Consider the following 14335-nt stretch of genomic DNA (forward strand, 5'->3'; position numbering starts at 1 on the left):
TCCTTGCAGCCGTCTCAAATGAAAGTTGTTCTTACCCCTCAACACATTCTAGGAATAAAAAGCAGTACTGTGAAACAGCTGGCCTTTCCTGTCCTGGCCTCAAAGAATACCCAGTCTCTTTTCTCCCCTCTATCCAACTTCATCATTATCACTTAGAGCTCCACTATGTAAGAAGTCATTCAAGTGTTTCCCTGGCATACTTACTTACAGGTTCAGAGGCCATCTCAAATATTAGTTTATTCCTTTCTCCAAAACACACACACACACACACACACACACACACACACACACACACACACACACACATCCCACATAATGCTTCTGCTAGAAAAAAATACACACCAGGTATAGCACTGCTAGATTCAGAAATAAATAATCTAAGATGTTGTATATCCATTTTAAATGGCAGTGAAAGCCTATTCCTAGAGTTAAGAACTCTCAACCCTAGAGTAGAACCTATTTTCTCCTATGTTTTGCATTGGTTTACTGTTTGGTCTCTTGAAAGATATATTAGGTCTACCTAATTTCAGAAGTATAGCATATGAGTGGGGCAACAAAAAATTATTCTGTTGGTGGCTGGAAGATATGCAAAGCTTTGAACCTGTGTATTTTTACATTTCTTCAGAAAACTTTTCTTTTTTGATATTAAAGGATCATTATTTTCAACAATACATCCCCTTTTTATTTATTTTTAATGCAGTTACCCAAAACTAAGAGGTATTATTTACTTTGGAAAATTTATAGCACTCAAGAAAAAGTTACGAGATATACAAAATTTTAGAAAGTATATTTCTTTTTCTAATAGGCAGATGTTCACCGCCCTTTTTGTTAACTTCTGTTACTGACTTGTCTGTACCTGGAAGAATGTTTAAGATAAAATAGAAAGCTGTGGGTAGGAACAGGGAGGAAACCACTCTCCCCAGTACTCAGATAACAGCCAGTCAGCTGTCACCACCAAGGCAGGATTAAATATGGGTAAGGGTTGCCAATGATGGGAGCTTCCCACCAAACCAAAACCAGACAGGTAAACCATTAGGTCCCTGGCATTCAAAAGTTTGATATTCTTCTCTTTCTATACTTTAACTTCATAGAAATTAAATGAATTAATATTTACAAAGTATTATAATAGTGCCTGGCATACAGGGAATGCTATATAAATTAAAATAAACAATCAAGAGAAAATGTTTAGGTTGTACAGAGGCCTTTGCAAATGAATCTATACGTAATCTAGTGGCTCATGGAACGTATCTGACCTTTACTTTTCTCCCTGGGGTATTATAATGTCTAGCATCTAATAACAAAAAGCCATGAGGATGTAAAATCTCATTATAAGAATGCTGTGAACATAACAGATGCTCCATAATCTTATTTGGGAAGAGACAGGAGAAAACAAAGACATGCCAAAAGAGTAAGATTAAAGACAGTAATAGTTTGTTAGATAAAAATAAAAAAGAAAGTGCATGAACCAAGTAATTTAGTTTAAAATAAAGAACTCAAAATATCTATAAGGGTTTATAGTCTCCAACATAAATTAAACCAATATCCAGCATAATTTAAACCAAAAAAACCCCCACATACACAAAACAAGTGAAAAACAAGGGTCAGTAAAGACAAATTTGTTAATTATGCTTGATGAACAGTATTAGCGATGACATGTAAGTATATAAACAATTACAGATCTGTAGGCATGGCCATGATGGTATCCTTCCATATTACAGGGTTGTTATGGGAAAGAAAGAGAATTTCTAAGTAAGGCTTAAAGGACAATTATTTTTAAAAAAAAACTAGAAAACATTTATGTTAAGTAAAAAAAAAAACAAAAACAAAAACAAAAAAAAAAACACTGGGTTAGAAAGAAGCATTATTGCTGGGTGTGGTGGCGCATGGTTGTAATCCCAGCATTTGAAAGGCTGAGACAGGAGGATCCTGGTTCGCGGACTGCCTCAGCTAATACTTAGTAATGCCCTTTGCAACTCAGTGAGACCATTTCAAAATAAAGAATAAAAAATAGGGCTGGGGGTGCAGCTCAGAGGTAGAATGCCCCTGGGTTCCATCCCCAGTACCACCAAAGGAAAAAAAAAAGGCATTTTGAATCTAAGTTCATTACATATATGCATGAAATATCAACTACAAAATGTCAAATGTACTTCTCTCAAAGTCCTATCTATTTTGTAAAAATAAAAATAAATGTTTGTTACTTGACTGCCCCTTCACACCAAACCAGTGAAGGAAAAAACCATAACTGAAACTGGGAAGAAGGCACAGTGACCAACAGAAATATAATAAGGTAAAACAGAAGAAACTGGTTTTCTTTTCTTCCATCTCCAGTGAGTTCAACTGACATTATTTATTGCTGCTGCTGGTTCTTCTTCTTTTTAATTTGTGGCATTGGGGACTAAACCTAAGATTACTTTACCTCTGAGCTACACTCCCAGTCATTTTTATTTTTTTGTTTTGAAACAGGGTCTCCCTAACATTGCTGAGGCTGTCCTCGACCCTGTGATCCTCCTGTCTCAACCTCCCAAATACTTTGGTTATGAGTGTGAGTCACTACACCTGGTAGCTACTGCATGTTCTGAAGAAAATAACCAAGGGAGGAAAAAAGAAGGATGAGTGTTCTTAGCACAAACTCATAATTATCCTTTACTTTCACAGAATTAAATGTGATCAGAAATGGTGACCACTTACAATAAGTTCTGTTACAGTTATTTTTTTCCAGCTTTTTCTCTGGCTGAGGACAAGTTATACTTGCTTCCCTAATGTTTGACCCTCATTCTAGTCCTACCAAACTCCTACTTCCTCCTCCTCTCTAAGAAAATTTCTATTTAACAAAATGACATACATTTCTTCCCTCTAATACACACATGAACTGAGTTCCGTAAGTATATAAGGAACCCATACATATTAATAAAATACATAAACTTGCTTGAGAACTGAAAGTAGATGTTGAAAAAGAGAAGAACTAGGCATGGTGGTGCACACTTGTAATGCCAGCTAACTCAGAAGACTGAAGCAGGAGTTAAATCAGAGATCAGCCTGAAGAACTTAGTGAGACCCTGTCTCAAAATAAAAAAGTAAAAAAGGCTGAAGATGTAGCTCTGTGGTAGAGTATCCCTGGGTTCAATCTGGAGTACAAGAAAATAAAAATACTTAAAAATCCATTCCCTCTATCTTCTCACTTCCCTGATATAACTACTGGTATTCAATGACTGTGTGTTGGGCCCAGGATCGCGGGGCTGTTGCTTTGAACTCTTCTACTTATTTAACAAAACTGTTTAGCTGGGTCAGGGAGCAGTTATTTTTAAAAGAATAACAAGTTTGTCACATATCCAGTACATGCTATCTGTCACACCTACCTTCTCACCACTTGAGTAGAAGAAATACCGCAATCGGACTATGTTACAGTGATCTAGCTTTCTCATGATCTGGAGCTCTCGGTTCTGAAAGAAAACACATGAAAATGTTTTTCAAAGGACAACACAGGTATACATCATTATGACCAAGATGCTTCTGAAATAACATTAACTACCAGATATGCTGAACTGTCAACTACTTATTACTAGTTCATGAACAATTCAATACTACTCAGCAAAAAGATGATAATAGAAATTGAGCGTTCAGAATCTTTCATAGTAACTTGATAGAATATTTATATTTATGATTCTGATAGTAAGAAGTGGGACTTATACTCCGTATATTTTATTTCTTTTTTTAAGTACTTCATACAAAAACTGGTATTTTAGCATAAATAGCTTTGAGGAACTGTGATCTACAGTTTGTAAGAAATATCTGAAGTAAGTAGAAACTATTGTAATTTTTTGCAACTATAATTTAAAAAATGTCAATAAACAAATGAAGCAGGGGACAAAGAACACTCTTATCTTTTTATTTTTCAAGATATAGTGAAAAACAAAACATAGGAGCTAACTCCATGAAAAGGGCTCAGCTGCCAAGTTTTAGAAAAAGTTAAAATATGGTACAGTAATTTCTAATGATATGTAACTACACAATTTCCAGGCCCGTAAGTTTCAAAGTTACGCTCATTCTTTCTAAAAACACTAAATACTATGAGGATTTCTTTACACCCAATTATATTGTGGTATTAATTTGAATAGATTATAGATAACAAAAGAGGATATATTTCAAGAACATACTAGGCTATCTGAATACCAAAATACCTGCTAAATGACCAGGAAAAAAAAAATTTTTAGTTAATGTAATGCTTCAGAGAGATAAAATCTATATGCTATAGACTCTGGACTGAAAATTATGTTTTTTGAGAAAAGAAGAGCAGCAATAAGCCAAAGTTTCTTTAAACTGATCTTGAGATCTGGGCTTATGCATACAATAATATTTTAAATTCTTTTGTAAGATATCAATTTGTCATATTATTTTAAAATGTGTAACTAAAGCAATATAGTACAGCAAGATAGTACAGTACAATGGCTTTAACAAAGATAATAAAAGTTTTAGCCATGGACAAGAAAAGCATATAAAAAATATTACCAAATTCATATTTAGGTAACTAGCTTGGCGAGAGAACTGCCAGTACACTAAGACTCCTGCCTCTTGTGACATATTGCTAGTAAAATCATTTTTAACATATATAACATCACATAGCTGTTTTTCCAGACTCATTACCCAAGGTGTTGTGATTTGAACCTGGAATGTCCTCCAAAAGCTCCTATGTTGAAGTATTGGTTCTTGGTGCAACAATGTTCAAACTGGAACTTTGAGGAAAGAAATTATTGGATCGTGAGGTTTGACCTCATCAGTGGGTTAATTTATTGATGGGTTTATAATCTGAATGAACGATAGGGAGATAGTAGAAACTAGAGGATCTAATAGAAGGGAGTAGGATCTGCGGGAACATGCCTTTGGGGACCAGGTGTCACCCCCCTGCTTCCCAGCTGCCAGAAGGTGAGCAGCTTTCCTTTACCACGCCTTTCTGCAATGTTCTGCTCTACACCTCAGGCCCAAAGCAATGAAGGCAGCAAGCAAGGACTGAAACCATAAACAAAATATATCCTTCTACCTTTAAGTTTGTTTTCTCAGGTATTTTCACACAATGAAAGCTAACTAACATACAAGGTAGCCGAGGGCTATTAAATATCCATAAAACAGGAACAGAAGATTGTGCCTAGTATTATTAATCAAAAAGAATGCCTAAGAATATAAATACCAGAGTCTGAGTACTTAAATCTTCATATATCCTTTCTCTTCTGTTTATATTCTATTTCTTTAGAAAGGATGCTTAAATGTCCTCATTTTGGGGGGGGTGGGGTGGTACTAGGGTTCCTCGAAACCCTTCTACCTCCGGGGTACACTCCCAGACCTATTTTTTATACTTTTTAAATTTGGAAACAGGATCTCTTAAACCAGCCAGGCTGGCCTCAAACCTGTGTGATCCTCCTGTCTCCACCTCCCAAACACAGGGATTACAAGCATGCGCCACCACGCCCGGCTAATTGTCCTCATTTTAAAATTCCCTAGGTACAGAGGTAGAGCATTTCTCTAGCACATCCAAGGTCCAGAGTTTGATTCTCAGTACAATATAAACAAACAAACGAACCGAAAAAGATCCAAAACAAGTTTCACAGAGCAATTTTTTATAATGGTATAGAGTAAGACTAACAAGGTTCCTACTCTCATAAAATCATCTATGGAGAAAGAAGGTAACAATCAATATATTTGCATTCAAAGTAAGAGGATAGGTGGAGGAGAAGAGAGGAAGAGGAGGAGGGAGGAATAGAGAGGGGAAGGAGAGGGAGGGGAAGGGGGAGGGGAAGGGGGAGGGAAAGGGGGAAAAGGGGGAGGGGAAGGGAAGGGAGAGGGGGAAGGGAGAGGCAAGCTATATTCTAGATCAGGAACTCAGAGAAGCAACCCTGTGAAGGAGGTAAAATTTTCTTTGTGTGTGGTATTGAAGATTGAATTCAAGGGCATTCTACCCTGGAGCTATATCACAGCCCTATTTTATTTTTTATTTTAAAACAGGGTCCCACTACATTGATGACAATCTCACTACTGGCTGAGGCTGCCTGGGAACCTGTGATCTTCCTGTCTCAGCCTCCCAAGTACTAGGATTATAGGCGTGCACCACCACGCCTGGCTCAGGAGGTAAGATCTTTACACAAACCTAGACAATATGAAAAGTGAGAACGATTTGAAGCTCTGAGGGAACAGTGTTATGGTCATGGGAGACTGCAAATGTAAATACCTAAAAATGGGCTTTGCACATCCAAAAAATAGCCAAAAGTATAATGTTTAATTCTGAATACTGGTAGAAAGGTAAGTTCAGAGGTAAGTTCAGAGAGGTAGGCAGGGGCAATAACAGGTAAGAAACTGAATTTCACTCTAAACATAAAGGGAAGTAGGAATTTTGATAAAGAAAGAAATACAATATAGTTTACGTTTTCACAAGAGCACTCTAAAAATTAAAAAGAATAAGTTTGAAGGAGAAAGTAGATCAAGAATTCTGTCTTTTATCTACCAAGTTAAAAATTCTTATTAGATATCAAGTAAAGTTCAGGGAAAAAGCTGGGGTTTAATATATGCATATATCGGTCATCTGTGTATGCCCTGCATGGGCGTGCACACACGCACCCACGTGCGCGCACGCACACACTAGAATTTAAGGCAAGGGCATATGATGGTATCCTCTAAGAAAAACATTCATACTGGGGGGAAATTGCATGGAATAAAAAGGAGTGGTTAGAGGGAAGGAGTAAAGTAAGAGGAAAGATGGGAAAGAATGTTATCTTGGAAGCCAAGAAAGATTTTTCAGAAAAAGTGAGTGACCATTTACATTGAAAGATGCATAAGAAGAAAGAAAAGTGACAGTTGATAAGGCAAATGCAGGATGCTGAAGACTTGTTACAAAGAGTGGTTTCTGTAGAACAATGATGACAAAAGCCTAACTAGATTGAGTTAAAGTGAGTGTAGGAGGCACAGGGTATGAAGAGGTGAGAAAGTTTTAAAAGAAGAGATTTCCAGCTACAGAAGAATGGTAAGAGCAGGAAATTCACGTCCCTAAAACACCTATAAAACTGAACTGCATTATAGAAAACAACCATTTCAGGGCTCTGGAAATTGATCAAAGGAAACAAAAAATCAAGAAGCTATTACTCACGAAAGCTTGCTACAGTTAGAACAATAAAGTGGTCTTCTTGCCAGGGGATATCATCCGGATCCACTACCAAACAACTCAATAAGTAACATGGTTTGATCAGGGTGAGTTGCCATGAAAACCTGGATATTTGTTTCTGGAAGGAGGCTGCCATCATTTAGAACAGAGAAGTAAAGTCATGCCCAATGGTACTGATTATAAAAATAACAAATCTGATACAAAAAAAAAAAGGGGAAAGCCCTCACTTCTGCTACACTAAGGCTGCAGTCTGAGCTCTGGAAAATTCCAGACTGGCAGGATATTTCTAGAATCTAGGGAGATCCTAGAAATGAAGATAAGCGCCCAGGGCCTAAAGAAGCTCCCTACTCATCTCTGACTTACTGAGCAACTGCACCCAAGTGCAGATGGGACCAAAGGAGACTCAAAGGAAGTGAAAGCTGAGATCAACTTGATAACTGTCTGAATTTTGAAAGTATTCTCTAACTCACATAAAGGATAATCATTAAAATATGATGGGAGCCTTGTAAACTAAAAGTGTTTAAACATAACCCCAGCCAATAACTGAGTGACCAGTAAACTGAGACAAAGAGTTGATTTCAGAAGTCAGGCTAAAAAATGAAAGTTGGAATTAAAATTTTCACACAGAATTGAGCTGGGCGCGATGGCGCAAGCCTGTAATCCCAGCATTCGGGAAGCTGAGACCAAAGGATCGCGGTTCGTAGACAGTCTCAGCTACTTGTGAGGCCCTCTGCAATGCAGTGAGACCCGGTTTCAAAATAAAGAATAAAATATAGGGCAGGGGGTGTAGCTCAGAGGCCAAATGCCCTGGGTTCCATCCCCAGACACCCCCCACACACATACACACACAAAAAACCCCACAGAATTAATTAGGGCTTTATTTGTTGTAGAAAAAGATTCTGTAGATTACAACTATGTAAGTTATAAATAAACATACCCAAGCAACCCACTTTGATATGTTAAAAAAAAATCAGAACCCAGAGTCGGTATGTCATGTAAAATGTTCAATTTTTAAAAATTGTTAGAAGGCGGGCGTGGTGGCACACGCTTGTAATCCCCGCACTTGGGAGGCTGAGACAGGAGGATCTCGCAGGTTCGAAGCCAGCCTCTGCTGGCTTAAGAGACCCTGTTTCCAAATAAAATATAAAAATAGGCCTGGGTGGGTGTATTCATTTCGAGCCACCCCCCATGCCATTTTGGCATGGGGCTGTATTTCTATTTTCTGTATTTCTATCTTTTAATAAACTTCTTTAAATCTTAAAAAAAAAAAAATGGGCCTGGGAGCGTAGCCTGAAGGTAGAAGGCCCCTGGGTTCCATCCCCAGTACCACCGCCACAAAAAAAAAAAAAAAAAAAAAAAAAGAGTTAGAAATGCTAACAAAAGAGAAAGATGACCTATATTCAGGTTAAAAAAAAAAAGTAGTCAGAAGGAAGTGACTCCTGGTAGACACAGCTGTTAAATTTAGGGAACAAAGAAAATAGAACAGTTATTATAATCAGGTTCAAAGAATTAAAGGGAACTATATTTTAAAAATTAAGGATATATCAGCCAGGATTGGTGGCGCACGCTTGTAATCCCAGTACTTGGAAGGCTGAGACCCCTGGGATATAATCACAAATAAAGGCAGTATCAGAAAAAGACAGCAAGGAGAAAGGAATAAATATTTTGAAGAAATAATAACTGAAAATTTCTCAAACTTGACCAAAAAAACTTATGAAACTCAATGAACCTCAAATACGATAAACACAAAGATCCACATCTAGGCACATTATATCCAAGAGGCCTGAAGCCAGAAGGGAATGGGGGTTCTGAGAGCAATAATATAGAAATGCCCTGCCACATATATGGGGAAATCAATAGATTAATGGTGCAATAATGGGGGAGGGTTTAAAAAGGAAATGACACCAGACTTAATTTGACTCCTCAAAGAGAAATGAAGATACTAGAAATGCTAAATATGAGAAAATATAAAAAAGACAGTAAAAAATTTTTTAACGTTAGGTAATTCCAAAAAAAGGTACACGATATAAGAAATAACAGCACAAAGAGAAGGGGAGAATATGAAGGCACATATGAACAAAGGTACTATATTTTACTGGAATTAAGTTAATATTAACTGTGTTAGATTGAAAGCAAACTGTAATCCCTAGAGTAACCAGTAAGAAAATATTTAATATTAAATTCAACACTGGACCTGAGATGGTAGAAACATTAAAAAGTACTTTATTAGAACAGAAGAAGACATTAAATGAGAGGGAGAAAAACATCATGAGAGATAGAAAACAAAGAGCAAGCCGTGCGCGGTGCTCAGGCTGTAATCCCAACACTTGGGAGGCTGAGACAGGCCAGCCTCGGCTACTTAGTGAGGACCTCGGCAACTCAGCAAGACCCTGTTTCAAAATAAAGAATAAAAACTAGGGCTGGGGGTGTAGCTTGGAGGTAGAATGCCCCTGGGTTCCATCTCTAATACCACAATTATATAAAATATGTATATACACAATCAAAAGGCAGAGACTGCCAACTTAAATGAAAAAGAAAGCAGCAATTACATTCTATCTATCCCTGTATGATGGGAGGGGGGTGAGAAAAGACAGACGATACAAAGAGTAACCCAAAGACAGCTGGACAGAAAATGTTATTATCTGGAAGGCGGTGGGGATGAAGAGCCAAAGCCATTTCCTATAAAATACAATCTACATCACTTTATAATTTGGCTTTTTCCTTAACTCATGAACAATGTGACATCTCCATTATACCAAAGTCCTACTTCTTAGCCCTAAGTGAGACTACTGCTAATTCTAAGCCACTAATCACACTTAATATCACTGGAAAGTCTTGACCCTCCCCCTCCCACCTACCTGCATCCTCTATATCCTTTAATTGCTACTTAATTCCCAACCCTTTGCCAGGCCATCCTCAGCTGTTCCAACACATATTAATCTTTTCTTGCAGCACTCTTTTATTTTTGCAGCTACAGTCCAATGGTGTCATATGAAAGAATGCTTTTCTAAGGTAGCTTATAGAAATAATATATTACAGTATAGCTACTACATAGGCATGAGTAGTGTGTACACATCCTTGCCCAACCAATTTACTAAAAGCTCCGTTAAGAACACAGTTAAAATTTGAATCTTTATCACAGAACTTTCAGAGCAAGTTACTTCGTCTTTGACAAGTAAATTTTGTTTCTGTAATTGCTTCTACTTTCCAACTTGCTGTAGGCCAGGTATTTTACAACTTATAGGACCCAGCCAATCAACACTGAGAAGGAAGTAGGGACAAAGAATGAAACAAACACAATAGAACAGAACTTTACCTACAGAATAAGAACTTTCCCAAGAAACATGCTTTGTTTGAGTCCTCCCCCCACTCTCCACACCCCACCCCACCCCCACACACAGAGCTGCAATGCAAAAATGTGTATTTCACTGTAAGGTCCTAATTAAAAATCATTATAGGTCAGTGGTAGGACACACTTAGTAAGAGTAAGAGCCCTGGGTTCAATCATCAGCACAAAGAAGGGGGGCATTCTTTCCAATATAGGAGAAAAAAGCACTCGTGTAAGTTAAGATTGTTACTAATCATTCCCATCTTACTTTAAAAAACAAGATGATGCCGGGCATAGTGACGCAGGCCTTGTAATCCCTGCGCTTGGGAGGCTGAGACAGGAGGACTGCGCAGGTTCGAAGCCAGCCTCAGCTGGCTTAAGAGACCCTGTTTCCAAATAAAATATAAAATAGGTCTGGGAGTGTAGCCCAGAGGTAGAGTGTCCCTGGGTTCCATCCCCAGTACCACCAAAACAAAACAAAAACAAAAACAAAAAAACAAAAACAAAAACAAAAAAAGATGATGCTGGTCGTGGTGGCACATGCTTATAATCCCCATGCTTGGAAGGTGGAGACAGGAGGATGGCGCTGGTTCAAAGGCAACCTCACTGGCTTAAGAAAGCCTGTTTCCAAATAAAAATATTTAATAGGTCTGGGAGTGTAGCCCGGATGTAGAAGGGTTTCCAGAATCCCAGTACCACCAAAATAATAATAATAGTAATAATAATAATAATAATAATAATAATAATAGTAATACTAATAAACATAAAAAATGAAGATGACATAAAAAAACAAGATGACAGCCCAAAATGGAATATAGAGTATACCAATATAAGAAAACCTGAAAAAACACATCCTTTTATTTTAACCAGTAACCATTACAATGTGTCCATCTCTAAGTAGAACAGAAGCTTTGTTCATTTTTACATCACTTACCACCTCACAAATAAAGAAGAAAAACTTCTAGAAGTTAAAAGCATAGAGTCAAGGGATTCCTAGAAGGGTACTTTATATGCCATTATATAAAGTTCAGTAAAGGAAAAGTGAACATTTATGTGATAAAAACAACCAATAAGCTTAAAACTGTGGGTGTATGGTAGGCAGTATAAGGCTATCATTTTTTCTTCTTCACCAAAGATTTATCTTATTGAAAACTACTCCACCTCACCCCCAGAGAGAGCTCTAGTTCCATAAAATCCAGTAAAACAGAATGTAGTCCAAAGGTTTTACTTTAAAGAATATTTTCCTAAAATATGTCTTCTATTTTTAAAAAAGGGGACAAAACAAAGTTTTACTGTCCATTCTTAGTAATTATACTAAGACTTAAAAAGATTTACCCCATGTCTAAATCTTTGATTTCACAGTAAATTCAGATGCCTCCAAAGACCCTATAGTTGGTAAAATAACCCCATGTGTACAAGTATTTTTAAGTTAGCATGTATCAGAACTGGTGCTGAGTATGCAAAAATCATTGTCGCTACAGGTTTCATATTCTAATGAGTAAGCAAACCAACAATAACAACATATTATGATTAGGTCTAGCTCTCTCTCTCTCTCTCTCTCTCTCTCTCTCTCTCTCTCTCACACACACACACACACACACACACACACACACACACACACTACTACTACAGATAAATTGAGACAAGAAATAAGAAAAATCTGTTATTACTTTATAAAACTCTGGACAGGGATCAAATGGAAAGTTTAAAATACAAGGCTGAAGAGTTTACATATTACAAGCCATCAAGACCCACTCACTGATGTATCTAATACAGATTTTCATTTGGGGAAGATCACTAGGTATGAAAAAAGGTTACTAAAGGATGACAGAGGAAATAAATAAAACTAAGATGTGCACTGAGGTAGAAACTGTGAAAACAGAAGGAAGAAAATAAGTTTGAGAGGCAAGGTCAAGTTATTTGAGCTGAATGTGGTGGCCAATATTTGGAATCCTAGTACTTAGGAGACTGACAAAGGAGGATCACAGGTTCAAAAAGAGTTTGCACTAACTTAATGGAGTAGTTGTTTCAAAATAAATAGGGTTTGGGGTAGAGCAGAGTAGTAGAATGCCCCTGGGTTCAATCCCCAGTATCACAAAAATAAAAGCAAAACCAATTGTTTGATCAGCTACTACTACTAGATTGGAAACTGGAAGGGATGGGAGTGATAAATCCCATCTTCTTGTTTATGTGACTACTAACACAGCAGTAGGGTTTACTGGCCCAGGAAATTGTTTGGGAAGCAGGAGGACATGAGGTCAGTTTGGAATGTTTTCAGCTTGAAATGACTGAAGGACACTGAGGTAGAAAGGTTCTGAAAGCAATCTGAATGTGTCCGTCTTATCTTCTAACAAGAAGTCCATGTGGTTATTGAAAATCACAGCAGTATATAAAAATTGCCTATAAAATAAGAATGGCCATACTTGGCCAGAATCCCAAGCAGCAGGAAACTCTATAAACAACACTAAAAAAAAAAAATTGATCATAGAGTAAAACCTAGAGTGTGTCACAAAAACCCCAAGAAAAGTAAGATATTCAAGAAAGAGGTCTGGAAGCCAGACATGGTGACATACATCATCTCAATACTTAGAAGGGTGAAATAGAAGATCACAGGTTCAAGGGTTGCCTCAGCAACTTAGGGAGACACTCAGAAACTTAGTGAGACCCTGTTTCAAAATAAAAAGGAATGGGGATGTAGCTTGGGGGCAGAAAGTTCCTGGGTTTAATCCCTAGAAAAAGAAGAGAGAAGAAAGAAAAGAAGGAATGAAAGGAGAGAGGGAGACAGGAAGCTTACTTCATTCTGGAGAACGTAAAGAGAGGAAAAGAAATCAGTACAAGAAACAGAATATGCAAAGTTTAAGAGCCAAGTCACAAAAACACTACCCTGGAACAAGAATAAAGAACCAGATAATAAATACTTCAAGCTCACAGGCTATACTGACACTACTGCAACTACTCAACTATGTAGGTGTAATGGTAAAGCAGTCATCAATAATATGCAGAGGGATGGACATGGCTCTGTTTCAATAAAGCTTTATTTACAGAAACCTGGCCCAAAGTTTGCATGTCCCCACTTTAGAAACCAAGAAAGAAAAGTTCCTGATATTGTCTGTGAACTCTAGGATCTTTTAGCCAACTGCCTCCCTAACAATTCATCAAAAAAAAAAAAAAAACTCAACCTGATGTAGCACAAACAAAATTTCTAATCTCCCTTAAACCAGCTCTGCTCATAACTTTCCTTTCTCAGTCATTGCTAATTCCACCCTTCCAGTCGCTCTGGATCAAAAGCCTTTGAGTCTTGACTTTTCTTCTCTCGAACTCACATTCTGTTAAGAAATTCTGTTGACTTCACCTTCAAATTACAGCAGGATCCCAGTAACTGTATTATTGAGAACATACCCATAGAAATAAAAATTTATGTTCACACAAAAACCTGCACATAAATATTCAGAGCAACTTTATTAAGAATATCCACCAAGGATTATAGTCATGTGGGTTTTTTTAATGTTTCTTACAATTAAGTGAAGGAAAACAGATATTCAGGTATTCATAAAACTGTAAGAACTATACTCCTTATCCAGTTTCCTTCAATGATCACATCTTACAAAATGATAGTACAAAATCAAAATGAGGACACAAACCACCAATCTGTTCATATTCCCTCCCACATATTTGTATTCTTTTGAATATACTGTGTGTACCCAAAAAACATTGTGTGTGTGTGTGTGTGTGTGTGAGAGAGAGAGAGAGTTCTATGCAATTTTATTGCATGTATATGTTGTGTAACCATCACCACAGTCAGTATACAGAATATTACAAGGATCTTCTCCTTGCCCTTTTAAAAACATATTGTCTTTTTCTCT

General features: G+C 37.2%; 1 protein-coding gene across 3 annotated transcripts in view; it reads right to left on the reverse strand.

Annotated features, from left to right (window-relative positions):
- GSK3B (glycogen synthase kinase 3 beta) overlaps window positions 1-14335 on the reverse strand; it is a gene marked incomplete at both ends in the record, with an annotated part of 212604 nt that overhangs the window by 104024 nt on the left and 94245 nt on the right. For all 3 annotated transcript variants that reach the window (XM_080696857.1, XM_080696856.1, XM_080696855.1), the window contains one exon: window positions 3357-3440. In XM_080696857.1, the coding sequence (XP_080552983.1) occupies window positions 3357-3440 (84 nt within the window). The remainder of the gene's footprint in view (window positions 1-3356; window positions 3441-14335) is intronic.

Source organism: Muscardinus avellanarius, assembly GCF_963383645.1.
Source record: "Muscardinus avellanarius genome assembly, chromosome: 5".
Taxonomy (NCBI): domain Eukaryota; kingdom Metazoa; phylum Chordata; class Mammalia; order Rodentia; family Gliridae; genus Muscardinus; species Muscardinus avellanarius.